General features: G+C 45.2%; 1 protein-coding gene across 2 annotated transcripts; it reads right to left on the bottom strand.

Moving 5' to 3' along the window:
* Positions 1-1,645: 1,645 nt before the first annotated feature.
* Positions 1,646-20,206, bottom strand: KDELR2 (KDEL endoplasmic reticulum protein retention receptor 2). Of its 2 annotated transcripts, XM_080831117.1 has the most exons (5): positions 19,978-20,206; positions 10,334-10,434; positions 6,387-6,545; positions 5,099-5,351; positions 1,646-3,711 (listed from the first exon to the last, which is right to left on the bottom strand). In XM_080831117.1, the coding sequence occupies exons 1-5, from the start codon at positions 20,066-20,068 to the stop codon at positions 3,677-3,679; spliced, it is 639 nt and encodes a 212-aa protein (XP_080687243.1). In that variant the 5' UTR covers positions 20,069-20,206; the 3' UTR covers positions 1,646-3,676. The 2 variants fall into 2 exon arrangements, with proteins under 2 accessions (XP_080687243.1, XP_080687244.1); XM_080831118.1 differs by lacking the exon at positions 5,099-5,351 and having other exon boundaries at positions 3,358-3,711; positions 19,978-20,188.
* Positions 20,207-26,461: the final 6,255 nt, after the last annotated feature.

Below are 26,461 nucleotides of genomic sequence, written 5' to 3' on the forward strand. Positions count from 1 at the left end.
CTCTTTCATTTTTCCAAATCAATTGGTTCATTTCCTCCCCTATTTCTCCCTTTGGGATTTAATTTTCTTTGATTTGAGTAAATGCCTGTGTCCCGAGTAAAGTTAATATCCTTGCATTTAGTCTTTGTCAGGTGGAGGTGGGGCAGTGTTAGCTAGGCGATCTTTCAGGAAATTGGATAGTTGTTTCTCTAAGCCCTTCTTTACAGCCCTGGGATCTCCAGTTCTCAGAATTCGAAGTAAACAAGTGACTTTTTTCGTTTCAGTGCACACCAGTTTCCTTATTACCCAACCATTTATTGTCTTAGATCCTTATTGGAGGAATAAATACATCTGTCTTTCCATTCTGTTTCAGTAACAGAGTCAAGTGTAGTGTAGCATTTGCCTAGAGACTCTCCCCTTTTCAGTGCCCACAGGGAAACTTGAGGTGGAGACCTGGAGCATCCAAGTATTATACAAAAGTATCCCTGTCATTGTTTTAAGACATTTGTGCTGTATTTTGCTGCAACCTGCTTTTAAATGGCAGGGATAAGAGGGAATGGTTTCAGAACTTGAGGAGAAACACCCACAGCACCCACACAAGACTCCACATAGGCTCGCTTAGAGGGGTGAAGGAGTGCCCCCTGTAGTGAGCCGAGTGCGGGGTCCTTGCTATGTCCACATTCAGTCACTAGAGGGCGAGGCGCACAGGAAAACCCCACCTGGAGCCCCAGTCCCATCAGCCCTCAGTAGAGGTCACTCAGATGGTTGGGGGAGGTACTTAGCCCTCAATGTCTACAGATGCGGTCCTCTCCCAAGGAGGGCAAACTCGATCAATATCATTAAGTAGGTCACAGGGTCTCCCGCCAGAAGTAGTTTCCAGCCAGCTTTGGAGGCAGCTGTCCCAAACTAAGCACAAAGGGAGGGGGAAAGGGGATCACACTGATGCTGAGCACTTAATGTCTGTGCCTCAAGCTCTAATTTGAGCTTCACAAAACTCCTGTGGCAGGAGTCTCTGAAGGGAATTGAGGGAGATGGAGACTCATGTTAAATCTAGGGTCACGGAGCTAGGGTGTGAGGAGTGACCCCAAAGATTGTGCCTTCCTTACTCAGGGTTCCCATCACTCACTAACGATTTCTTTTTTTTTTTTTTTAAGAATTTATTTATTTGACAGAGAGAGACACAGTCTAAGAGGGAACACACGTAAGGGGAGTGGGAGAGGGAGAAGCAGGCTTCCCACTGAGCAGAGAGCCGGATGCGGGGCTCAATCCCAGGACCCTGGGATCATGACTCAAGCCAAAGGCAGACACTTTAACAACTGAGCCACCCAGGCGCCCCTCACTATTTCTATTGCAACAAAAATCTTTGCTTGACCAGAAAGTCGTCCAACCTAATGGCATCTCTGGAAAGGCTGGGCAGGATCTTCTCCCTTCCACCTGCAACCTTTTCTCCCCAACCTCCCCCCGCCCCCGTCACCTATTTCCCTACCTACTCCTCTCTTGACCAGCTTGTAAGGAAGCAGGAAATGTTATTCTGACACTGACTGAACCGGACGGGGGAGTGGATTGGTGTCTGTAAGCCCCTAACTTAGCCCAGTTAATAGAACTTTCCTTCTCTTCATGCTTTCATTAAAAAAAATTCACACGAATAAAACACCTGGATAAAAAATATTCATAACCTGATAACCTTTATTGGAGAAGTGAAAGGAACTTTGAAACAGTGCTTTGTAAGGCGCATCATACAAGGCCTTTGTTTTCTATGTGTGTGAGGACGCTGCCCCAGTCCCGCACTTCCACTCGGCCACCCAGTTTATTAAGATGTCATCCTGGTTGGCCACAGAATGGTGGTTAACATCTTAGCCAGTTTCACTTTTACATGGGCAGAATGACTAGAGAAGACACTGATACTTCCAAAGTCAGGCAGTCTGCTGAGGTCCCAGATCCTTGTCGTCTGCATTGTGCTCTCCCACAACGATCCCAGCTCATGTTTAATTTACATGCACAGAAACCTTGTGAGCCCCCCACCCCGCCCCCAGTGTGGGTCACAGTCTGCTCCACTATGCTGAGATTTCCCACCCTTCCTCCACGATCTCAGAATCTTCCAAGGAGGATGAAAACAGAAACTAAACCGAGACAAGAATGCTGGGAAGATACAGATACACAAAAGGACAACCATGAGGTGGAGGGGGGTGAGAGATTGAGACAAGAGGTTCAACTATGCAGTCACACTGCCAATTTAAAGAGACACACTAGATAAAAATAAAACCCATCTAGCTCCCTTCTTCCACAAGATATTTTAATGCAGCAAGCAAAAATACTACATCCTTCTTGTAGTAAGCACTGTTAGTATTCAACACTTTAACATTTATGGTGCATCACATAAAAACAAAGTCATATGCTTTTGCACAAATCAAAAAAATGTAGCAAATCAATAAAATAGCAAAATCAGGAGGAAAAATTATAATTTTCCCTCAAAATACAGAAAGTTTTAGATTAAATTTATGGACAATAAACGTTTGCAGCCCCATATAGAGCTTCTGTTGCCAATTGAAAAATGAAAAAAAATCATCCTGACATAGGATGTTCCAACAGCCTAGTTCACCAAAAAAAAAAAAAAAAAGACAATTTATTCTACATTTAATAAAACGTTTATTTAGGATGGTAACACAAGACAAATCATGCAAGAGCTCAGTAAAAACAAAACAAAACAAAATCAAATAGTATAAGGAATGGCAATTGGTGCTGCCAATTAAGAAAAAAATGTAAATCATTTTACTACCTGAAAGTGATATGAAAAACCTTTTGAATCTGAGCAGGGACATGGTTGTAGTAATCTTTTGGAACTGTTAATTCAAGTGATAAGTGACTTGTGTTCCAGTCCTCAGAGGAGTAGAGTCCTAGATCCAACATAATCATTAATATCCCTCACACCCCACATTTAGATGGCAAGCAGCCCAGAACCCCTGCCCCCCAAGTTCTCTGACACCCCTGGAACAACCTCAAAGTCACTCTTCTTAGCAAGAGAGTAGGGCAGGCACCTTTGGTGACTCTTAAACGAGAGTCATTCATCTACATTCAGAATCTGAAAATTTTGGTAATGAAAATCATAAGCTTGTGAGTCATCCTTACCGGCCTTACATGTAGTGTTGTGACATCCAAGGAAGGATTTCCACATTCGGTGGGAAGAGATTTGAACGAAGATAGACCAGATTGAACATAGTGTCTCAGATTTCAAACAAATATAACTCATCTTTTGGCAAAAAATAAATATAGTGGAATGCAAATTTGATAGATGGAAGAATATATAATCTACCAACTGTCAAGGAGTACAATTTCATTGCAGACACAAAGAATCAACAGTTTCAAAGAATTAAAAAAAAAAGTTTGCACTTATTCCTCACAAAATCTTCACTTTTGGAACTACCCCAATTGAAGCTACACACTGAATTTATTAATACAGCATTAAGTTTCTTTGTGTAAAAAAATCTTTGTACATAGTAATAAAAAAAGATAAGGCAAGATGCATTAAACAGAAACCTTCTGGTTCTTTTCCTCTGGGTTCTTACAGAGCCACTGATGACTATCTGCAACGAAAGAGTTAAGTTTCTGATTTTCCGTATCAAGCATCTTGTGCCTTTGCTGTGGTAAGAATTCTGTCCGAGCACCCTGAAGGACAGATGCTGGTGACGGTCTTTGGCACTTACGCTGGCAGACTGAGTTTCTTTCCCTTGAGTACTAGAATTTTAAAGAAAGGAAGAGAAAACAAAAGGTTATTGGTCTTGACAAGCTGATCATTTCCTTCTTCCTGTTCCTAGAGGTCTGTCACCCTCACGATACTACAGAATAAGGTACAAGGAAAGCTTTTGGCACCAAGAGTCATTGGATTTTGGTGTCAATAACAAAACAAAACAAAACCCTAAACTATGAGTATGTCATGTACACATGTACTAGAATTTTCTTCATATACCCTGATGTCACAGCAACTGAATTTAAGAAACACAAATTCAACTGAAACTGTCACTAAATGCACAAAATTTTCTTCTCATTACTTTCTCCCCTAGTCGACATATAGTAAAATATAGCTGTTAATACGTACAGAGGTCTATGAAATTTGAGATGTTAAAAAAGAGAGAAAATATATATCCCCCTGTAGCTACCAGCTCTACCATTAGGAATTATACTGTATAGCAAGGGTTCTTAGCCTGAGTCTGTGGTTGGGTTACAGGGGCTCCTGAATCCCCTAAAACTATATGCATACATTTGTGTGTACATGCATTAATATGCCTTTTTTTAAAAACAAGGACCACAGTTTTCATCAGATTTTTGTGGTGTTTGCATGTCCTATATTCATATAAACGTGAAAATGCACATACACAAGGATACTCATCTAAGCACTGTTAGTGTGCGCAAGCTGGGTGGGGCGGGGGGGGGGAGGGAGAGAGAGAATCTTAAGCAGGCTGCATGTTCAGCGCAGAGCCTGACACAAGGCTCAATCTTATGACCCTGAGATCATGACCTGAGCTGAAATCAAGAGCTGGATGCTTAACCAACTGAGCCACCCAGGCACCCCAAGCACTGGATTTTAGTAGCAGCAAATCAGTAACAGCCTGAATACCCATAAACAAGGGGCTGAGTAAGTAAATTATGATGTAATATACATAATGAAATGTTCTATGGCTATTGAAAACTATGCAGATTTCTATCTACTGACTTGAAAAACTGTGAATGGGGGAAAACAGATTATAGAACAGCATGTGTAGTTGAACTCACATGTCTGTATATATGCACATACACACACATATACATATATGCATAGACCTATCTGGAATTACGTTTATCGAAACATTAACTATGATCATCTCTGAGTGGCAGGGTTTCAGGTGATTGTTTTCAGAATTATAAAAGCAGATTAAATTTCTTATAATCAAAATGTGTTATTACAGAAAAACAATAAAGCTATAGGAAAAAGAAAAGGCTGAAAACCCTGTGTTTTTTTGGAAATGTTTTTCTGAAACCAGCTGTGCTTGATGAGCTAGTGCCGGACTAGGACCATGCTGGGCCAGGGAGCTCCTAGAAACACAGTGCTGCGGGAACAAAGCAGGGAGGAGGCAGCCCAGGGTACCTTTTGTTATGTACAGGTAGAAGAAGTCGCAGTATAGAATAGTCTGGACAACACCGGCCACCACAGCAATGAGGTCGAAGAAGCCCTCGAAGTAGAAGCGCCAGATCCAGTTGACGAGATAGAGGGCGCGGTAGAGGCCCAGGAAGAACAGGTAGTGGGTGGTGATGGTCTCTGCCTCCCCTGTCTTGCTGATCATGAACAGCTGAGGAAGGATAGCCACGGACTCCAGGTAGATGGAGAAGGTCCACAAAATCTGCAAGAGAGACCAGAGGCTTCAGTCGGCACCCGGCACCCGGCACCCAGCACCCGCCACGAGCTCACGGGAAAATACTCCCGCATTACTGTGGAGCAGCATGAAGAGCGAGGAGTCTGGGCAACAGAGTACGAAATGGAGTAGCTCAGCCACGGAATAAATCTCAGAAATGGGAGCGACACTGAAGAGGCACATTCCCAATGACAAGCTGGGTAACCCGGACACCTCTCCTCCGTGACTCTTAGTTACCCTTCTCTCCAACATCTCCTTCCCGGTACAATTTTCTGTGAATCTACCTATGTGTCTCTCCAGGGTAAGCTTGTTCCACTCCGAATCCAGGGGGCTCTCTACAAGGGGGCACGGGGATGACAGGGCCTTCTACACTCCCACTGCTGCTTTTCCTTATCAGCTGGTCTCCTTCACAGACTAGCTCAATATTTCCACCATCTTTCTTAGTCTTTGGGCTTTCCTGGTGTGGTTAAATCAAAGGGATAAGCAACAGGAATTGTAATTATGCAAATACTCTGCCCAACTTGATTCACACGGACGACAGAAAGCTTTGCAGGTAGCCCTGGGAACATTGTGAATCCACAAGCAGCAGCTTCCCTAGGACACTGAGGGAAGGGCGAGGCACCCAGGAGTGCAGGGCACCACGCAAACCACTTTTCCTCCACACCTGCTGTATGGCAACACTGCTTAGGGGATGGGCACACAGTTATCAATGTGCAACAGCCCTAGGTGAAGAAGAAACAAAGTTGGGTCTGAGTGCAGAGAAGACCATGTTCTTCCAGCACTGGGACGGGCAAGGCACTGTGTTTGCTACCACAGAAGTTGGTTTATTCTCTGGAGGAGAATCCAGCAATCATCTGTCAGCAGACGCCCAGATAGCTGGGGGTTTAATGCCTGTCTGTGATTTATTTAAACCAAATAGTGTATGCTGCACCAGAAGCTGGCCAAATCACGAAACCAAACAAACCAGAACCACCCACATTACCTGCAAGCCCGAGTGTTTCCCTAAATAACCTCTCAACTAACCTCCAGAGGAGAGAAATCATGATTGACCAGGAAGGAGAGGCCTCCCACAGGGACCACCAGAAACTCCACTCGGAAGGTATCATGATTTCCGTCGTAGGTCGCCTTAAATTTCATGTAGATCAGGTACACCGTGGCATAGGAGCAGGCAATGTAGATGAGCTAAGGACAGAAGAAAAGCACAGGTCATCTCTACTTTACAACGGCGCCAGATGCCTTGACTTTCTACAGGACCCGTATGTTCACAAAAGCAAGATCTTTTCCCTTAGCTTCTTTATTTCAAAATTTAAATACAATAAAGTTTACTTCTGGGGGGTACATAGTTCTACTAGTCATATAACCACCACCATAATCAAGACACAGAATGGGGGCGCCTGGGTGGCTCAGTGGGTTAAGCCTCTGCCTTTGGGTCAGGTCATGATCTCAGAGTCCTGAGATCGAGCCCCACATCGGGCTCTCTGCTCGGCAGGAAGCCTGCTTCCCTGCCTGCCTCTCTGCCTACTTGTGATCTCTGTCAAATAAATGAATAAAATCTTAAAAAAAAAAAAAGACACAGAATAGTCCTATCATGTGACCCCACCCCCACCAGAAACCTCCCTCATGCTGCCCCTTTGTAGTCAAGCCCTTCCCCGAGGCCCAACCTCTAGACACAACTGATCTTTTTTTTTTCTTTTTGGATAACTGATGTATTCCTGGACCCCGCAGTTTTTGCCTTTTCCAGAATACCAAATAAATGGAATCATATAGTATGTCCCTGTAAGACTGGCTTCTTTCAAGTACCATAATGCATTCTCGATGCAACCACGTCGTTGTGTATATTAATGACTGGTTTCTTTTTACTGCAGTAAAAGAAGGACTGCACTGTGCAGGTGAACCACAGTGTTTGTCCACACACTAGCTTCGGGACAGGTGGGTTGGGGTTGCTGTCAGCTTGGGGAACAGCAGATAAAGCTGCTATGAACATTTATGCACACGCATTTGTATGAACTGAACTTTTCATTTCTATTGGGTAAGTACCTGGGAATGGGATTGCTGGATCATATGTTAAAAGTGTACCTTTAATTTTATAAGAAACTACCAAAGAATGTATTTTTAATCTCACTTTAAAAACAAAAACAACAACAAAAAACCAAAACAAGACCAAAAAAAACAACTATTAGATAGCAGCTTAGGAAAAAAAAAGAGCACCAAGTTCAATGGAGTTCAAAATCAGTACACTTCCCTCCAGCATGAGGCTATTTCTTAGGTAGTGCTTTTCTTTTCCTTTTTACTTGACAGAGGCAGACAGTGGGAGAGGGAATGCAAGCAAGGGGAGTGGGAGAGGGAGAAGCAGGCTTCCCCTCAAGCAGGGAGCCCAATGGTGGGGCTCCATCCCAGGACCCTGGGATCATGACCTGATCCGAAGGTAGAAGCTTAACGACAGAGCCACCCAAGTACCCCTTTTCTCTTCTAAGATGTATTTATTATTTGAGAGAGGGGGAGGGAGAGCAAGAAAGAGTGAGGGGAGGGGCAGAGAGAGAGGATCTCCAGCAGACTCTTCAACAAGTGGGGAGTAAATCTCACAACCCATGAGATCATGACCTGAGCTGAAACCAAGAGTTGGAGGCTTAACCGACTGAGCCATCCAGGCGCCCCTAGCTCGCGCTTTTCTAAAGAAAAGACACAATGTAGCTCACATTTAACTTTACAATGATCAGTTTTACCTACACTGTGTTACTTTAATACAGAACATTCAGATCATTCTATGAAATTTTGTGTGGTAGCATACCAAAAGCAAAACCAAAAGTAAGGGATAACCTGTCAAACACTGCTGCCTACAAGGGAGCTCACATAGCAGTGCAGTGTTCAAAGGCTTACAGTCAAGTTATGTTCTTTCATATTCAAAAGGTCAAACACCATATAGTCACGTGACCCAAAGGAAAAGTCTGTTACTCTGAAATTACAGCAATTTTCAGAATGCAGAATTTTAGGCCCAAGAACCAAAGGGCAGTTTGAGTCTCTGAATGGAAACAAGTGGGATATTGGTCGAGCTACCCGGTACTACTCTTTCGGAAAACCACCTCATGAAACCTAATGAAGACGTCTGGGCCAATGACTTATCAGGAAAACGAGAGCAATCATCATGCCCTCCTATGCTTAAAAACAAAGTAAAGACTCTAAACTATCCCTAGCACCTCATCATGGAGTTATATTTGCAAATAAATAGTTGGTAAGGTATTAAAGTTGTTGGTCATACCCATACACCAACCTACAAAAAAAAAAAAATTTGAGATTAACACCTTATATTGTTAGAGTTCTCTCCACATACAAATATATGTATACATGGATATGAATAAAATAACATATTATTTACATGTATCAATAAAATACATATACATTTACACAGAGTCTCCTCCAGCACAACATCCGGCCAAGGCATGCGGTATAGCCAGGGGTCCCTCCCCAGCGCCCGGAACAGGGCCGGCCAAGATTTTGTCCATAAAGGCTTAGGCAACCACAGGAGTAAGCAGCTGCTTTCCCCCTCTCCCTGGGCTTGGCATTTAAAGTCAAAGCAATGAGCACATAAAATTTGGCTCTCACTCCTCTAATTTTCAGGACATGCTTGGAAACCAGAACAAAGCAAGAAGGATTCTTCTGAAAGCCACGGAGGAGGTTCTTGCTCACACGCTTGTAATACCAGCAGTTTTAACTTGCCTGGACAACAAGCAGGGACCTACCCATGTTAAGGAGGCTAATTATTTCCTGGACACGAGGCTCCAGTCACTTAGTGATGAAGAATGAAATGATTCTGGGTAACTCAAGTTTGTTTCTCAGTAAAGACCACAGACCCAAATATGGCTTTGTCTACTCTGACCTGTGCTTATAAAAAATGCTTTGTAAGTACAACACCAAGAGGCCTCAGGTTAAACATGACATCCTCAGCTGGCCAATAATCCAGTGCCTACAGCACCGCCCCGCACGCAGGTGCTCAGAAAGCTGTGCAGAACGAATGAATGAAAGAAAGGAGATGCCTTTCTTTCAAGCCCTGAGAGTGCCATACGTCTCCCTCCCAGCACGCATCGCAAACTGCCGTCACCCACTGAGTACTGGGATGATCAGTCTACTCTCCCCAGCCAGACGCTAAGTCTTCTGTTTGTTTGGGGCCCTGTCCTCAGCACTAGGGAAGTGCCCGGCGCTTCAGGTGCTCAGTATTAGTTCAAGGACTGTGCAAAACCGAGGCCTCGGCGAGCGGGAAGCACGCGCCCCCTCGGGTCCACGAGATGTGAGGTGGTATGCAAACACCTTGTGTTTTAGTAACTATAGGTTTTCACGTGGATTCAGAAAAAACAGAAGGACACCGAAGCCACGGATACTAATGCTTAGGACAAGTTAAAAGGTTTTAGAGACACATTAAACAAGTTATGGTACAGCTGTTATTTAGGCATGGAAAGAGTAACAAAGATGGCACACAAAGAAGTTTACGGGACATGGATTTCACAGGAAAAGAAAGAAAAGAAGGGGAAGCCTACACATGATCCCTCCCACAACAGTGAAAGGAGGTACTGCAGCGAGGAGCCCTGGCTTTCGTTCCTCACGCTGAGCCACCCTGCCGGGTTTCCCAGGGAGTCTGTAATTTCTCACAGCTTGAAAACATAATAGTTATCCCTCTTTCTTACAGGGTTATCAAGAGCTTTAGAAGTTTATCATACTCAAGGAACTTAAGGTTAAAAAATCTCTAACTGCAAAGCACTTTAATTAAACAGATACTCCTCTGAAACAGAAAATGTGCTTAATGATAACGCTATTCCCACTTCTATGTACAAGGTGGTCTAAAAGTGCTTAGGTCGAGAACAGCATGTTTAGACATTATTCTAGAAGATGTCTAAGTACACAACTGACACAAACTTAATAGTTGCCACAGGCCCATGAATTATGGATAAAATGCATTCCAATTGGATGCCATACCATACCTTCATAGATGTATTATATAATGAAATAAATGAAGTAAAAAGGTCCAGGTAACGAGTTGTGAAGACCAGTGCAAAGAGAAGCTGGCTTTTTCCAGAAATACCTAAGGAAACAAAAGGAAAGTATTAGAAAAGCCTCTCTTAGAGAAGCTGAACCCTTCTCACAGAGACCACCACAGGTGCAGATACGGAAAGTGGGCTCCAGGGTCAGAGGCTGGTATCTGGGATGACTTCACAAATGAGGACAGCCGTCATCTTCCTCTCACCTTACATTCTTGAACATGTTCCTTCGGGGAGGCTCTAAGAACCCGGCAGTCTCATCATGCTGGGTGACTTGTCTCGATCATGCCAACACCAATATGCCAGGTGAGTAAAAATACTCCAATGAGTATTTTTCTTTCTTTTTTTTTTTTAAGATTTTATTTATTTATTTGAAAGAAAGAGCAAGTGCAAATGGGGGAGGAGCAGAGGGAGAGGGACTAAGCAGACTCTGCCCTGACACGGGGCTCGATCCCACGACACCATCATGACCTGAACCAAAATCAAGAGTTTGGACGCTCACAGACTGAGCCCCCCAAGTGCCTCTGAATGCTGTATTTTCCAAATATATATTTTAGGTAAGAATAATTTCACTACTTCTGCTGATACTAATTTGCTTGCTAGCTTTAGCATCTTTCTTTCCACTTTAAAACAATGTCTCTCAAGGTGACAAACCTTCATGGCCTGGGGGTCTCATCTGATTGAGGAGATAAGGAACCCAGTGAGGAACACTGCTGCGAGTAACAGTGAGGTAACAGTGAGCAGTAACGTCACTCCCTAGAGCAGTGGTATGGCCTCCCAAGGTAACTTATTTTGTAAGGGCGCATTTCTTGGACAGGTTAAGATTTTTAAAAACTCCATTTCTTAGATTCATCACAGCCATAAAAATGTCGCTCTGGATGCCATAGCAACAAGAGGGTGGGAACCTACTATGACAATCCTCAGAAGCAGCAGTCTTTAAAAAAACAAAAACCAAAAAACCAAAAACAAACAAAAAACAGAAAAACCACCACCACCACCAAAACCCCACCCCAACAACCACCACCTAAAGTCTGCTCCCACCTCCAACCACCAGCCCTCCGCCGCCAGAGCACTGTTGCAGCACGCGGAGATCATTTGCGCAAGTGTCGAAGGTCATGTAGTGTGTGTACTCAGCTTTTCTCACATCTATATTTGGCCAAATATTTATGTGACAAAGGATGTGAACTATGGGTTTCAGATGACAACTGAGCGAATTCATGAAGGAAACAGAATTTGACTACCCAGTCAGAATCCACCCACCTTCCTCTATGCTGCAAACTTCACACCATTAAACATTTCAGTAAGCATGTATTTTGCAGAAATGTTGCTGCACCAAATTATTAGCAACAGTCTTATGGAATGTGAAAATTACAGTTTTTTTATAAGCATATGTACAACTTTAATTTTGTTGTCATATGTATATGATTTTATTTATTTATTTGACAGAGATCACAAGTAGAAAGAGAGTCAGGCAGAGAGAGAGAGGAAGCAGGCTCCCCACTGAGCAGAGAGCCCGATGTGAGGCTCGATCCCAGGACCCTGGGACCATGTCCGGAGCTGAAGGCAGAGGCTTTAACCCACTGAGCCACCCAGGCGTCCCTTACACTGGTTTTAAATGATATTTTACAACATAATTTTGCGGCTTGTTGAAACTAAAAGCCAGGATACAAGAATGTTACTTTCTTTCTTTTTTTTTTTTTAAGATTGTATTTATTTATTTGACAGAGAAAGAGAGATCACAAGTAGGCAGAGAGGCAGGCAGAGAGAGACAGGGGAAGCAGGCTCCCTGCTGAGCAGAGACCGATGTGAGGCTCGATCCCAGGACCCTGAGACTATGACCTGAGCCGAAGGCAGAGGTTTAACCTACTGAGCCACCCAGGCACCCCAAGAATGTTACTTTCTACATATGAATAATTGCAGTTCCAGTCTATTCACAAAAATACCTAAACAAAACCTGAAGAAAAAGTTGACTCTCTCCTTCTGGATCAATCAATAGTAACCAATTTCAAGGGTCAAAGGTGGAGATACAGACAGTTTGCTCCTTTCAGTTTTCCCCAGTAATGGGGAGCTTTTTTTCTTATCAGAGATCAGTGTTCCAAAGGAGAACAATGAGGCTGTCATTCACAGAGAGACACGGGAGAGAGAGAGAGAAGATGAGATGAAGGGGAAAAGGACAGAGAGCATGCCATTCACGTCTGGTATTTGTTGAAGCTTTGAGAGAAAAATTCCCAGTTCCTTTCCCATCTGGTTCTTTCCAATATTTTATTTTTATTATTATTATTATTTTTTAAAGACTTTATTTATTTATTTGACAGGGATCACAAGTAGGCAGAGAGGCAGGCAGAGAGAGGGAGAAGCAGAGAGCCCAACGCAGGGCTCAATTTCAGGACTGGACTCCGGGACCATGACCTGAGCTGAAGGCAGAGGCTTTAAGCCACTGAGCCATCCAGGCGCCCCTTCGGTATTTTAAATAAAAAAAAATTATAGGATACATACAGGCAAATTTGTTATAAAGGCTTTATTCTAATGTAACTTTGGAAGCCAGATAGATTTGCGATTTTTCCTCATTTTCAACATTCTTATACTACAAAGCCAGGACTATCATATCGCTTTTACCACTCCCTTTGAGACCCAACTCACATACCACTTTCTCTGGGAAGTCATCTTTGAAGACACCTCCCCCTTGGTGATGTTTATTCATTCAGCAAGTACATAATGGGAACTTTCCACCAGCTGCTGCCCTAGCTCCCATTACGGTCTTATAAAATACACTGCGATTATCTGGTTGCCTGTCTTCCCACTTTCCCAACAGACACTGAGATCTCCAAAGGTTAGGGTCATGTCTTATCCATTTTGTATTCTCTGTGCTCAGCTCTGGGCCTGACACGCAGCAGGGCTAAGGAAGTATCTGCCGAATGACTGAACAAATGGTCCAAAAAAAAAAGAAAAAAAAAATTCATTTTATTTTCATGTCATGGGGTAAATTCTCATTTTGTGGTATTTTGGGATAACATTTCCAAAGAGTATCTAAGTCATACTGTGTCCCTATGACTGTAAATAGGCAATGGTCTTTGGGCTCTGCCCTAATTTACTGCCAACCAGAGGGTGGGAGAGTCCCCTGAGCAGGAGAGGAGCGAGAGACAGGCAGTATGTGGCCTGTAGCTTGTCTCACGGTGCAGAAACCACGCAGGAACTGCCATGCTGGAAATCTAAGTGTGCTTATACAGTTCTACCCTATTCTTCCTGGTCTGGAATCCTGATCAGGAAGCAGCAACTTCTTCCTTTAAGACAGAAAAATTGTCCTGTCTTCACAGATAGCAGAGATCCCAGCTGAAAACAGAGAGGGCAGGGGCAGGAATCTCTTTCCCGGAGAGAACCTAGTCACTTTCCCCCTGTTTGGGACCAAAGCATATGAAGGCTGGCAGTTAACAAGTTAACAAGCTCTCAAGAATATTCATTCTAGGTCGCCTAGGTAGCTCAGTCCGTTAAGCGGCTGCCTTCGGCTCAGGTCGTGATCCCAGGGTCCTGGGATCGAGTCCCACATCGGGCTCCCTGTTCAGCAGAGAGCCTGCTTCTCCCTCTCCTTCTGCCTGCCGCTCTGCCTACTTGTGCTCGCTCGCTCGCTCTGTCAAATAAATAAATAAAATCTTAAAAAAAAAAAAAGAATACTCATTTTAAATGTTTCTGAAATGGCCATCCCAATACCAAATGCACCAAATATTCATATTAATGAGTATACCATTTTAAATGGAAACCAGTCATTAAACCCAACACCATTTCTGTCATTTCCCATTGGGCCAAGTTAGGTTTAATATAATCCTACAACTATACACTATAGTGTGTATTACTTTAAATCATGCTGCAGGCTGAACGTTGCATTTCTTTTATTTCCAGTAGTTTACAGAACAGAACCCTCGAACAAAGAGAAAAGCCTTTCACGACTTATTTTTGTCCTGGTAACAGCTGAGCTGCAATCAAGTCCCGTAAGTCAGACCACCAGGACAGTCTGCACTGTCAACCAGGCAGCATTCAACAGGGGCCCCAGGCACCATACTCCAACCCACTGTCCCTAAGGATGTGGATACTCTTGGAAAGACCATTAACGATGCCTGGAACCAGCAGCCTAAGAGTCAGGAGCTGACTTGTAACACAACTCTTGTGACTTGAGGAAAGAGAGGCTCTGGAGCCAGACAGACTGGGTTTAAGCTCAGCCCCTGAACACACACAGTAAGCCTGGGCCCATTACATACATTGCGCCCCAGCCACAACCTCACTTCCTGCATCTATCTAATGGGAACAAATTATGACATCTTTGTGAGACTGTTAAAGAAAAAGTGCTCTATACTATACCTGCCACAATGGAAATGTTTGATAAATGATAGTTCTTACTAGGTACTGTTTCACTGTTTTTTCTTGTTTTCAAAGAAATCCATGCTATTTAATTAAAAATTCCAACTGGGCTAAAATATATGGAAAAAACCACAAAAGGACCTTTTGACATCCCTCCCACCTCCATTTTAAATGAAACTTTCCAGGCTTTTTAAAAGCCAGGGTGGCTCAGTTAAGAGGCTGCCTTTGGCTCAGGTCATGATCACAGGGTCCTGGAACAGAGCCCCACATCGGGCTCCCCACTCAATGGAGAGCCTGCTTCTTCCTCTCCCTCTGTCTGCCACTCCCCCTACTCTATCAAATGAATAAATAAAATCTTTAAAAAAAAAAAAAAGCTTTTATATATGTATTTGTATCTGCACCTGCATATACGTTTGCCCCTTAAAATGGGGCCATAGAATCTTTTGCTTTACAATTTTTTTTTTTAGTTTTATTTGAGAGAGCGAGTGAGAGAGCAAGAGAGCACAAGCAGGGGGAGCAGCAGAGGGAGAGGGAGAAGCAGCCTCCCAGCTGAGCAGGGAAACTGATCCAGGGATCGATCCCAGGACCCTGGGATCATGTCCTGAGCCAAAGGCAGATGCTTAACCAGCTGAGCCACCCAGGTGCCCCTACAATTTGCTTTTTTATATTAACCTCTCAAATTTATCTTCCCCTGTTAACACTTCCAGCTCCTTCTTGTTAATAGCTGCACAGTGTTCCCACAGTGCAACCATACCACATTTGTGCAACCACTCCATTAATGGACATTTGGGTTGTTTGCAATTTTGTTTTTATGAATACTACACAAACATCCTTTTATCTATAAACAGTGTTTTGTAGTTATTTAGGTACAAGGAACATCTTTATACTTACAGATAGTTAACTTATAGGTAGTTAGCCTCTTACTTTTTTCACCCAGTAAGGAAACAATGGTATGCATTGCTGTTTTACCATCAGAGTTCCCAACTATAGTGAGCCCGGGCAGTCATTCACACTTAATGGGCCTTCTGCTATTCTGTGAACTGCCAACTTTGCCCATTTTTCTATCCTTTTTTGTTTAATTTGTAGGAGTATTTTATTATGTGTGTTATGTATATTATGTGTATTATGTATGTGAGCTTTTCGTCGCTTAGATATATTGCAGATTACTTCTCTCAGTTTACTGTCTTTTAACTTTAATGACATTCTGAATCAGTAAGTTAATTTGAGGAGATGAATCATCTTGCCTCCTTACCAGCCTATCTGGTCCTATTCAGAACCACGGTTATAAAGATACGTTCAGGTCATCTTCTATGTCCATTAACAAAGTTTCAGACTTTTCTTCACAGAGATCTTACATACACCTTGCTGGGAAGTCATGGGAGCCTTCCCTGGGATCCTTCTAGCCACTTCACATCCACAGGATTTACTGCCTACATTTAATACCCTTTATTTTTATCTTTTTATATATGTCTTATTATTTCAAGTAAATTGCAACTTTCTTCAAACCAGAGACTTTGCTAGCTACAAGGTGCTTCTCTGAATTGCAATCTTAGTGCTTTGCACACAATGGGTGGCCAACAGATGTTCGAGAGCAATGATTAGCCAACAGACTGGCACTCAAAAGAACAGAGGAGACAGCTGCTACAAAGAGGGAGCTGGGAATGTGATACAATAGCTTCCTGAAGTACTCAGTGACCTCAATAAAAGATGAGATTTTGTATTCAAAATTATATGCTGTCCAATTATGAGAAATGGAGGGGACGCTGGATGTTCCTGTCATGTTTGGAAGGATAAAAAGTCTACGACAAAACCAACATAACAACACCTAACAACAATCAAAGCAAAGGAGGGGAGAGACTAGGAGAGGGCGCCTGGGAGTGACGGATCGCAAAAGGACTCCACTAGTAATTCAAACACAATAGATACAGCACTATTAATAACTATCAGCCAGCCTACAGAAAAATGTTGCTAGGAAGTTCTTCATCTACATACCAAGGCTTGTTCTCCCAAGGCTATCCAGGTTGGTGTTTAGGACAAGGACAAAGTGATAACTTGAGTGTACTATGGATCCAGCAGCTGCAGCAACGGTTCAGGCATCTGAGAAAGTCACACTTCAACTGGGCACCCCTTTGTAATGACAACAGCAGACAAAGACACAGAGAGCTAAACCAAGATCAGCTCTCCTGTCCTCACATTAAAACAGGTCCTTTAAGGTGGCCATTCTCAAATTAGATGGTCAGGAAAACAGAAGCTGCAGCTTCCTCACTAACCTGTCTCATCCCTTACCCTAAGGGAAAAAAGGCCCATGGTTCCGGCTGCAGGGATGTTCAAAACAGGTGCCCAAATCCTAAAATGAACCCCAATACCAGTATTGTCAAAGTGAGAAACACAACCTGAACGTACAAGTCTCTTATTCCAGTTATTTGAGAAACTCATATCGAATTCTTACTCTTTCAAAAGCCTCTCAACAACTTTCATAATTTAGAATGGAAAAACAAAGCAGCCAATCAAATTTAGCATTTAATTCTGAATAAATGATCTCGGTGATTTTGGTTTCTAAAAGGCCAGGAAATCTCATGTATAAGAACTAAAATCTGACAGAGAATAGTTTAATAAGTGCTACAGGTTAACTGTCAGGATACTTGACAAACACACAACCCATCTTGACAAACATACCTGCCTTCCTTACTATTTTGGCTGAAGTATTTTCTATTTTCCTAAATGCTCCTAGATCTCTCAAATGAAGATAGTGAATATTAAAAAACAAACAAAACAGCAAACCCTCTCACTTTCTCTGCATTACTCAAGGTTCCCTTAAGAATTTTATATGTGGACGGGGCGCCTGGGTGGCTCTGTGGGTTAAAGCCTCTGCCTTCAGCTCAGGTCACGATCCAAGGGTCCTGGGATGGAGCCCTGCATCGGGCTCTCTGCTCAGCAGGGAGCTTGCTTCCCTTCCTCTCTTTCTCTCTGCCTGCCTCTCTGTCTACTTGTAATCTCTCTCTGGCAAATAAATAAATAAAATCTTTGGGGGGAAAAAAAAGAATTTTAGACGTGGAGGTATACTAGCTTCTCCCCAACATCTTAGTTTAAATACCTGTTTAAGACACAGCATGTTTCAATACTTAAGGACTAGACAGAGAACGAGATTCTGAGAAATACACGAAAGAAAATGAAGAGACTCACACAAAAATTTTGGAGCAAAAATCAAGATAAAAGTAACATTTTCTAAGTGAGGGTGAGTGAAACGGGTAAAGAAGGTACATACTTCCAGTTATATAATAAATTAAGTCCTGGGGATGTCATGTATAGCAGGATGACTATAGTCAGTAACACCAAATATTACATATTTGAAAGTTGGTTAGAGAATAGATCTTTAAAGTTCTCATCACAAGAAAAAAAATGGCTAACTATGTGTGGTGATGGATGTTAACTAAACTTATTGTGGTGATCATTTCACAATATACACATATATCAAATCATTATGTTGCACAACTAAAACTAATACAATGTTATATGTCAATTATATCTCAATAAAACACATGGGGGGGCAAATTTCCTGAGTGTAATGAAAAAGATGACTCTGCCATCAGAGTTTAAACTAAAATTACTTTGGCCAAAATAGATACTGATTCAAAATCCTTAACTGTGATTAGATTGCTTGTGTTTCGATCCTGGCTCTACCACTAATTTCCCCAACTCCTTTCAGGCTCAGTTCCCTCCTCCACAGAATCGGGATAATAGTACCTAGCTCTTAAGATCATTTTAAAGACTAGGTGGAAAAAGCTACGTTAAAGCATTTAGTGCACTACCTAGCACACAGCAAGCACTTAATCATCAGCTGTCACAGTTGCCACAATTACTTTTCTATGACTGGAAAACTTACGACTGAATCTCTCAGAATGTGTACAAAATGAGAGATCATCTCCAAGCCAGACAACACTGGGTTCAGTGCATGGACTTTGGAAGATCCATTTTGACTGCTCAAAGGTCTCTTGTTCTTGCTTACTTCCTCAATCTCAGGTACGTTCTGGGGAGATAGGTGAGTCCTAAAGACAGCAGTCAGTGATGTGGGGTGTTACTCTAGATGTGGAAATCTTCAGAAATTGATCAGGGAAATGGGATCTCTGCCACCTAGGTAGATGCATCTTTTACTGCCTCTGCAAAAATTAAGCTCTCGAATTCAAAAGTTACTTCACTGAGGCCATGGCATCAAAAAGAAGTTTAAAGAAGACACTGCATTTCAAGAAACCATCTAAAAAATTGCCCCTCTGAAACTTTTACGGTTAATGAAATGTAAAACTTCACAGTTGTTATCTGGGAAAGATTTGTCCCACTGCCTCCCAGCAATGCGTGCATGAAATGTGTACTCCAGAGGAGGGAGTCGCCAACTCACTGGTGACGTGGAGTGAGGAATTACAGGAGACCACATGAGACCTCGGCGGGCCCCCGGAGCCGCAGGTTTAAGAGAACCCGTTATTAGCTGGAGGCACTTAGGAGTTCGACAAACTAGTTCGTTTTTCAAAGCAGCACTGACGGTCCCCAAGAAATTCACTTAGAAACCTCCTCACACCTCCTCCCGCGGCGGCCGTGATCCTGAACCCCAGAGCTGGGGTGAAGCCCACAGAACTCTAGGGTCAGACCTGACGCGACACCCTAACCTAAAGGCCAGTCCTCGAAGGGGCAGGGTAGCGAGCGGGGTGACCTCCCGCTCCCGCTCCACCTCCCGGGCTGGCCTGGCTGCCACGTCAGGCCGAGCGGGCCGCGGTCCTGCCCATCCTCCTCCCTCCCGTCCCATTGATTCGCGGGCTCCCCACACCTCCCGACCCGCCGCCCAGGCGCCCCGGCGCCCAGGCGCGCGAAGCTGCGCCCATCAGAGCCGAGAGCACCGGGGCGAGCCTGCCGGACTCCCCCGGCCCCCGCCCCATCCAAACTTTTCAGACAGAATGGGGTCCCGCGCATTCCGGCTGGCGCCTCCCCCGCCCCGACAGCTCAAGTTCGGGAGCCCACCCAGCGCCCAGCGGGGCCCAGCGCCGCGACACCCCTCCCGGCCTGCGCGCCCACCCCGAGGGGCCGCAGGGTCCCCCCGCCCCACGCCCGGGCCGACCCCCCGCCGGGCCAGCCGAGGGGGTGTGTCGGACGCCGCAGGCCCGAGGGCCGTGGGGCGGCCGACGTCCGCTGCTCCGCGGGGCGACCCGGCCTGGCGCCCGAGCCTCTCTGGGACCTGGCCCGCCGCTCACCGGCGCAGGAGCGCGTCTTCCAGATCTTCAGCAGCAGGATGACGATGGCCGCCAAGTGGGACAGGTCCCCCGTCAGCCGGAAGATGTTCATGGCGGCGGCGGTCGGCGCGGCGGCCCGGGGCTCGGCAGCTCAGGCGGCGGCGGCAGCAGCGGCGGCCCCTGAGAGGAAGCGGCGAAGATGGCGAGAGCTGGCGCGACGTGGCCAGGGACGTGGCCGAACTGCCGGCGCGCGCGGGGCAGTCTGGGACAGGGGAGGCCGCTGCCAGGCCCCGCCCCCGGCCCCGCCCCTTAAAGGGGACGCGCCCAGGGCAGCCCCGGTCCGAAGCGCCGGCTCAGGGACTCCCTCCGCAGGACCCCGACCCCTCCCCATCATCCCCCTGCCGGTTTCCGGCTTCCCCTCGGGTGCCAGCGATTTCCTTTAATTTTTGAAATGACACTCCCTTGTGAGAGATTTTCCCCCCGCACCCCATCTTAAGAGCTCTGTAGGCTTACTGGATGAAAAAGTGTAAGAGGAAAATGAGTCATGTGTCCATAATTGTATAAGCTGGATAATTGCACCTATTCACGCAGGAGAGAATTTCCATTTTGACACAGAGAACTCACTTACCCTTTCACACTTTTACTGGCTACAACGATTTTTTGCAGACCAGCTTCTGGCCCTCTATTCTGCACAACTTGTTTCTCACAGAGATGTGCTTCTCTCCCCACCCCCTCCCCCCGCATCCCAGATACACTTGCAAGAAAGAGCTTGCTGCCCCGGTGTAGGAAGTGTGGTCAAGATCCTGCAGTCAGTGTCTTCTGGGCTGGCCTCACCTATGGTGGGGGCCACCTCACCCAAGGTCACCCCTTCCATGGGGCAACCCACATCTGCTTCCGGTGACTGAGTGAGCTGGAGGTGAAGGCTTGGCCAGTTCACTTGGGACATTCTAGCAGACAACACTTAGTCCAGAACTCCCATCCTGTGGCCGGAGCTTTGCTGGGCCTGTGTGACCATTTGGCTTCTCCATGCCCTGTCCTGTTTTTCCTTCTTCCTTCCACAGGTATAGATTTCCTGTCATTCCTTGACCTGTCTCGGCAGTGGCTGCTTCTGGAGAACCCATCCCGCGACAGTTGGAACAGGGAGGGATGCAAGAAAGCAGGGGATTAGAATGTGGGATTTGGAGCTGGCTGGCAGTGGCTACCCCACTGGTGGGTGGAGCACAGACAGCCCCTAGCAGAAAGGAGATATTCAGTTATGAAAACTTTAACTTGCCCAGCCAAAATGAGTCTGTTATGTCAAGGGTAGGGCCTTGGTTGAAAACACCTGGAATCCAGGTACATAGATATGTGGGCAGAGGCCTCGACCATGTCTAGCTCCCTGGGCTACCCTAAAACTTTTGAGCCTGCAGCAATGGCCCACTCCCCACCCTTTCCCAAGAGCTAGCATTCCCTGGAGCTGGAAGGCCATGCAAAGGCCTCTCCGCACCAGGCAACATGTGCTCCTCTCAGGACCAGCCCTGACAGGTGGGAGGCTGGCAGCTGCAGGGCAGGGATTTCAGCAGATGGGGTCCGGGGCTGGGCAGAGCCTCAGCACTGGCAAGATACCGGGGAGAGCGACCCCGTGTGGTAACCCTCAGTAACTACACCGCCTGGTAGACGTGTGCGCATGAGTCCTCCTCCGCCTGGTTCTGGGATGCGCCTGAGACTCAAGTTAATTCATAGAATGAAACAGAAGGGATGCTGTTCTGGTTCAGGACCTGGCTTTCAAGGGGACTGGCAGTCTCCCTGTCCCCTCTCTTGGGAAACGTGTTTCTGGGATGCCTGGGCTGCTCCGTGAGGACTCCAGCTACCCTGCTAGGGAGGTCAGGATATGGGGAGAGACCTACGCAACATGGCTGAGCTGGAAGAAAGGCAAAATATTGCAAAAACCAGAATGAGAAAAGAGCAAGAATCCAGAGAAGAAAAGAAGGCCTGGATTTAGAATCAGCCCTGGAGGCTTGTGTTGATGGTTCTGGGCTCGGAAGGACACAGGAGGAAAAGTCTGTACAGTATGGGAGAGGGTTAGGGTTGGCGACCTGCATATAAAGGAGGGCCCTCAAGAGTTGGGACCCTCAGTGGGTACACCAGGGTGGAAATCACAGAGGGTGAAGGGCTTCTTTTAGTCTTGGGTCTGGGTGAAGGGAGCAAAAAAAAAAAAAAAAAAAAGTCTCCCTGAGAATTCTTTTTTTAAAGATTTATTTATTTACTTGAGTTGGGTAGGAGGGGCAGAGGGAGAGGGGGAGAGGGAGAGAGAGAATCCTGAAGCAGACTCCCCACTGAGCCCAGAGCCCCATGCCAGCTTGATCCCAGGCCCCTGAGATCATGACCTGAGCTGAGACCAAGAGTTCGATGCCCAACAGGCTGAGCCACCCAGGCACCTGTCCCCTGAGAATTCTTTTTTTTTTTTTTTGGAAGATTGTATTTATTCATTTAACACAGACAAAAAGAGATCACAAGCAGGCAGAGAGGCAGGCGGGGGCGGGGGGAAGCAGGCTCCCTGCCGAGCAGAGAGTCCGATGTGGGGCCCAATCCCAGGACCCTGAGACCATGACCCGAGCTGAAGGCAGAAACCCAACCCACTGAGCCACCCAGACACCCCTCTTTTTTTTTTTTTTTTAAGATTTATTTATTGACTGATTTTTAGAGAGCATGGGCCGGGGCGGCGGGGGGGGGGGTGGGGGGAGGCGGGCAAAAGGAGAGGGTGAGAGAGTCTTAAGGAGATCTGTACAGAACATGGAGTCCCACATGGGGCTTGATCTCATGACCCTGAGATCATGACCCTAGCTGAAACCAAGAGCCCAACACCCAACTGACTGAGCCACCCAGGCACTCCTCCCTTGGGAATTCCTTTTTTTTAGTTTAATAAAATTTAGTTTTTATTTATCTGCCAAGAGAGACCAAGACAGCAAGAGCACAAGCAGGGGGAGCAACAGGCAGACAGAGAAACACTTCTCTGCTGAGCAGGGAGGCTGATGTGGGACTTGATCCCAGGACCCTGGGTTCATGACCTGAGCGGAAGGCAGCAGCTTAACCTACTGAACCATCCAGGCCCCCCTCCCTTGAGAATTCTTTTTTTTTTAAAGATTTTATTTATTTATTTGGCAGACAGAGATCACAAGTAGGCAGAGAGGCAGGCGGGGGGTGGGGGGGGGTAAGCAGGCTCCCCACTGAGCAAAGAGCCGGATGCGGGGCTCTATCCCAGGACCCCGAGATCATGACCTGAGCTGAAGGCAGAGGCTTAACCCACTGAGCCACCCAGGCGCCCCTCCCTTGAAAATTCTTGACACAACCCTACCCACCTATGAGTTTGAGGCAGGAATTCACAGTACCTATGTGACAAACAAAACAAACCAAAACCACCAAAAGAAATGCACTTTGTTTTTTTTTTAAGATTTATTTATTTGAGAGAGCTAGAAAGAGAGAGCATGAGCGGAAGGAGGGCCAGAGGGAGAAGCAGGCTCCCCGCTGAGCAGGGAGCCCAACATGGGGCTTGATCCCAGGACCTGGAGATCATGACCTGAGCTGAAGGAAGGTGCTTAACTGAATGAGCCATTCAGGTGCCCCAGAAATGCACTTTAAATTCAGACTCTAAAGAATTACCGCAGGCAAGTTTCCAAGAATAAGAGTTCTCAATACAACTGCAAAACAAGCAAAAAGCAAAAAGCAAAAAACCACACACAAGGAGAAAGCCACAGTGAATTAGAAACCGCAGAAATAAGACACTGCAATATTGGACTTGCAGAGACTTTAGTTATTAGAATTAGCAGACACAGGATAAAAAACTAAATGTGTTTAACATGTTTATGTCGACAAGAGGAGAAAAATATGAATGGGAACCAAGAGAGTATAAGAAAAATGATCTGGCATAGTTGAAAAAGAACCAAATAGAACTTTTTCAAAAGAAGATTTTATTTTTAAGCCATCTACACCCAATGTGGGACTTGAAGTCATGACCCCAAGATCAAGAGTCACATGTTCTGCTGACTGAGCCAACCAGACACCCCCCCAAATATAACTTTTATCAATAAAAGCCATAATAATTGATATTAGAAATTCAGTAGGTGAATCAAGCAGATTAAACACAGCTAAAGAGAGAATTAGTGAGTTAGGAGTTACATATGAAGAAATTAAACAGAATTTATGGAACAAATAGATGGAAAATATGAAAGAGACAGAGAATAGAGTAAGAAACAAAATGTCTGATTGGGATTTCAGCAGAAAGAAAAGAAGGAAAGAATGAGAGAGAAACAATACTCAGAAAAACAATTACTAGGAACTTCCCAAAACAGATGAAATATCTAAATTCTCGGATTCAGGAATCCCAGTGAATCCCAAGTGAGACAAAAAAAGAAAATCCCGGCGTGCCTGGATGGCTCAGTCCATTAAGCACCTGCCTTCCGCTCAGGTCGTGATCCTCGGGTCCTGGGATTGAGTCCCACATCGGGCTCCTTGCTCAGCGGGGATCCTGCTTCTTCCTCTGCCTACCACTCCCCCTGCTTGTGCTCTCTCTCTCAAACGAATAAATAAAACTTTAAAAAAGAGAGATTTTCAGATACAAAAACGGAAAGAATTTACTACCACTGACAGGTTCTCACTCAGTAGGGGTGCCTGGCTGGTTCAGTTGGAAGGCCATGCCCCCCTTGATCTCAAGGCCCACATTGGATGTAGAGATTACTTAAATTAATACATAACAATGTTTTTAAAAAAGTTCTAGTGTTGCGGCGCATGGGTGGCTCAGTGGGTTAAGCCTCTGCCTTCGGCTTGGGTCATGGTCTCAGGGTCCTGGGATCGAGCGCCGCATTGGGCTCTCTGCTCAGCGGGGAGCCTGCTCCCCGCCCCCCCCACCTGCCTCTCTGACTACTTGTGATTTCTCTCTCTTTCTGTCAAATAAATAAATAAAACCTTAAAAAAAAAAAGTTCTAGTGTAAGATATGTACTTGAGAAGAGTGAAAATGATCCCAAGAAGGAAGAAGGGATGACAATTGAGAAGAATGTGAAGATAAGAATTCTTCAGTGGTGGGGGCGCCTGGGTGGCTCAGTGGGTTAAGCCTCTGCCTTTGGCTCGGGGTTCTGGGATCGAGCCCCGCATCGGGCTCTCTGCTCGGTGGGGAGCCTGCTTCCCCCCCTCTCTCTGCCTGCCTCTCTGCCTACTTGTGATCTCTGTCAAATAAATAAATAAAATCTTTTAAAAAAAAAAAAGAATTCTTCAGTGGTGGATACTGGGAGACCCAGAATAAGACAAGAGGGGGCACCTGGGTGGCTCAGTTGGTTGGGTGACTGCCTTCAGCTCAGGTCATGATCCTAGAGTCCTGGGATCGAGTCCTGCATCGGGCTCTCTCCTCAGTGGGGAGTCTGCTTCTCCCTCTGACCCTCTCCCCTCTCATGCTCTCTCTCTCTCACTCTCTCTCTCAAGTTAATAAATAAGTCTTAAAAAAAAAAAAAAAGAAAAGAAAAAGACAAGAGCACAGCAACCAGCTCTTCATCAGGGTAGAAGTTCTGCATCCAGGAGACAGTGGGCCCAATGGTTCCCCGAGATGGAATTTTCCACTTATGCCTGAGAAAAAACTGACAAAATTAAAAATATCTGCTATAGCAGTGATCCCTTGTGACTCTGCAGTTCAGCTCACGAACCAACATTGTATTAATTAATGTCCATTTAAACAGCCTCCTTCAGAGATATCCATTAGAATTTAGTATAAGGGAGGGCTAACCAAGGTTTTGGGATGACTTCCTTGAGTACGTGAGAAATGGCTCTTGACACAGATACAAATATTTTCATTTATTTCTGGGAACTTCAGATCATTTTTGGTAACTAAGTAGTGTGTTTTCGACAAGTAGTATGTATTTCAAGGACTTCGACCAGCGAGTAAGTAAAAATCCTAGACCGGTCTTAATATTTTGGGTCACTCGTTGGCAAGCATCATTGTTTTTCACTGATTCCTATTTTTGGACATCCTGGTTGCTTCTGATCTGGCCTACACATTTGAAAGCATCATAAAACAAATTGATTTGTATAGCAAGATGCTGTTAGTTGTATAACTAACATACAACATACACCTGTGTATTTCAGCAATGGGACTGGTGTCTTATCACCTATTCCCTTTTTGTTTGCTTGTTTTTGTTTGTTTTTTATTTATTTATTTATTTATTATTTTTTTTTAAAGATTTTATTTATTTATTTGACAGACAGAGATCACAAGTAGGCAGAGAGGCAGGCAGAGAGAGAGAGGAGGGAAGCAGGCTGCCCGCCGAGCAGAGAGCCCGATGCGGGGCTCGATCCCAGGACCCCGGGATCGTGACCTGAGCCGAAGGCAGAGGCTTTAACCCACTGAGCCACCCAGGCGCCCCTTTTGTTTGTTTTTTAAAAGACTTTATTTATTTATTTGACAGAGAGAGAGATTACAAGTAGGCAGAGAGAGAGGGGAAGCAGGCTCCCTGCAGAGCAGAGAGTCCAATGTGGGGCTCG

This window comes from Martes martes, assembly GCF_963455335.1.
Source record: "Martes martes genome assembly, chromosome: 18".
Lineage (NCBI taxonomy): Eukaryota > Metazoa > Chordata > Mammalia > Carnivora > Mustelidae > Martes > Martes martes.

Excerpts from the sequence above, each read along its gene's own strand:
- KDELR2 (XM_080831117.1), bottom strand. The coding sequence starts at position 20,068 with ATGAACATCTTCCGGCTGACGGGGGACCTGTCCCACTTGGCGGCCATC. Across the intron at positions 10,435-19,977 it reads GAAGACGCGCTCCTGCGCCG|GTATTTCTGGAAAAAGCCAG; the intron begins GTGAGCGGCGGG and ends TTGTTTCCTTAG. Across the intron at positions 3,712-5,098 it reads CTACCTGTACATAACAAAAG|TACTCAAGGGAAAGAAACTC; the intron begins GTACCCTGGGCT and ends TTAAAATTCTAG.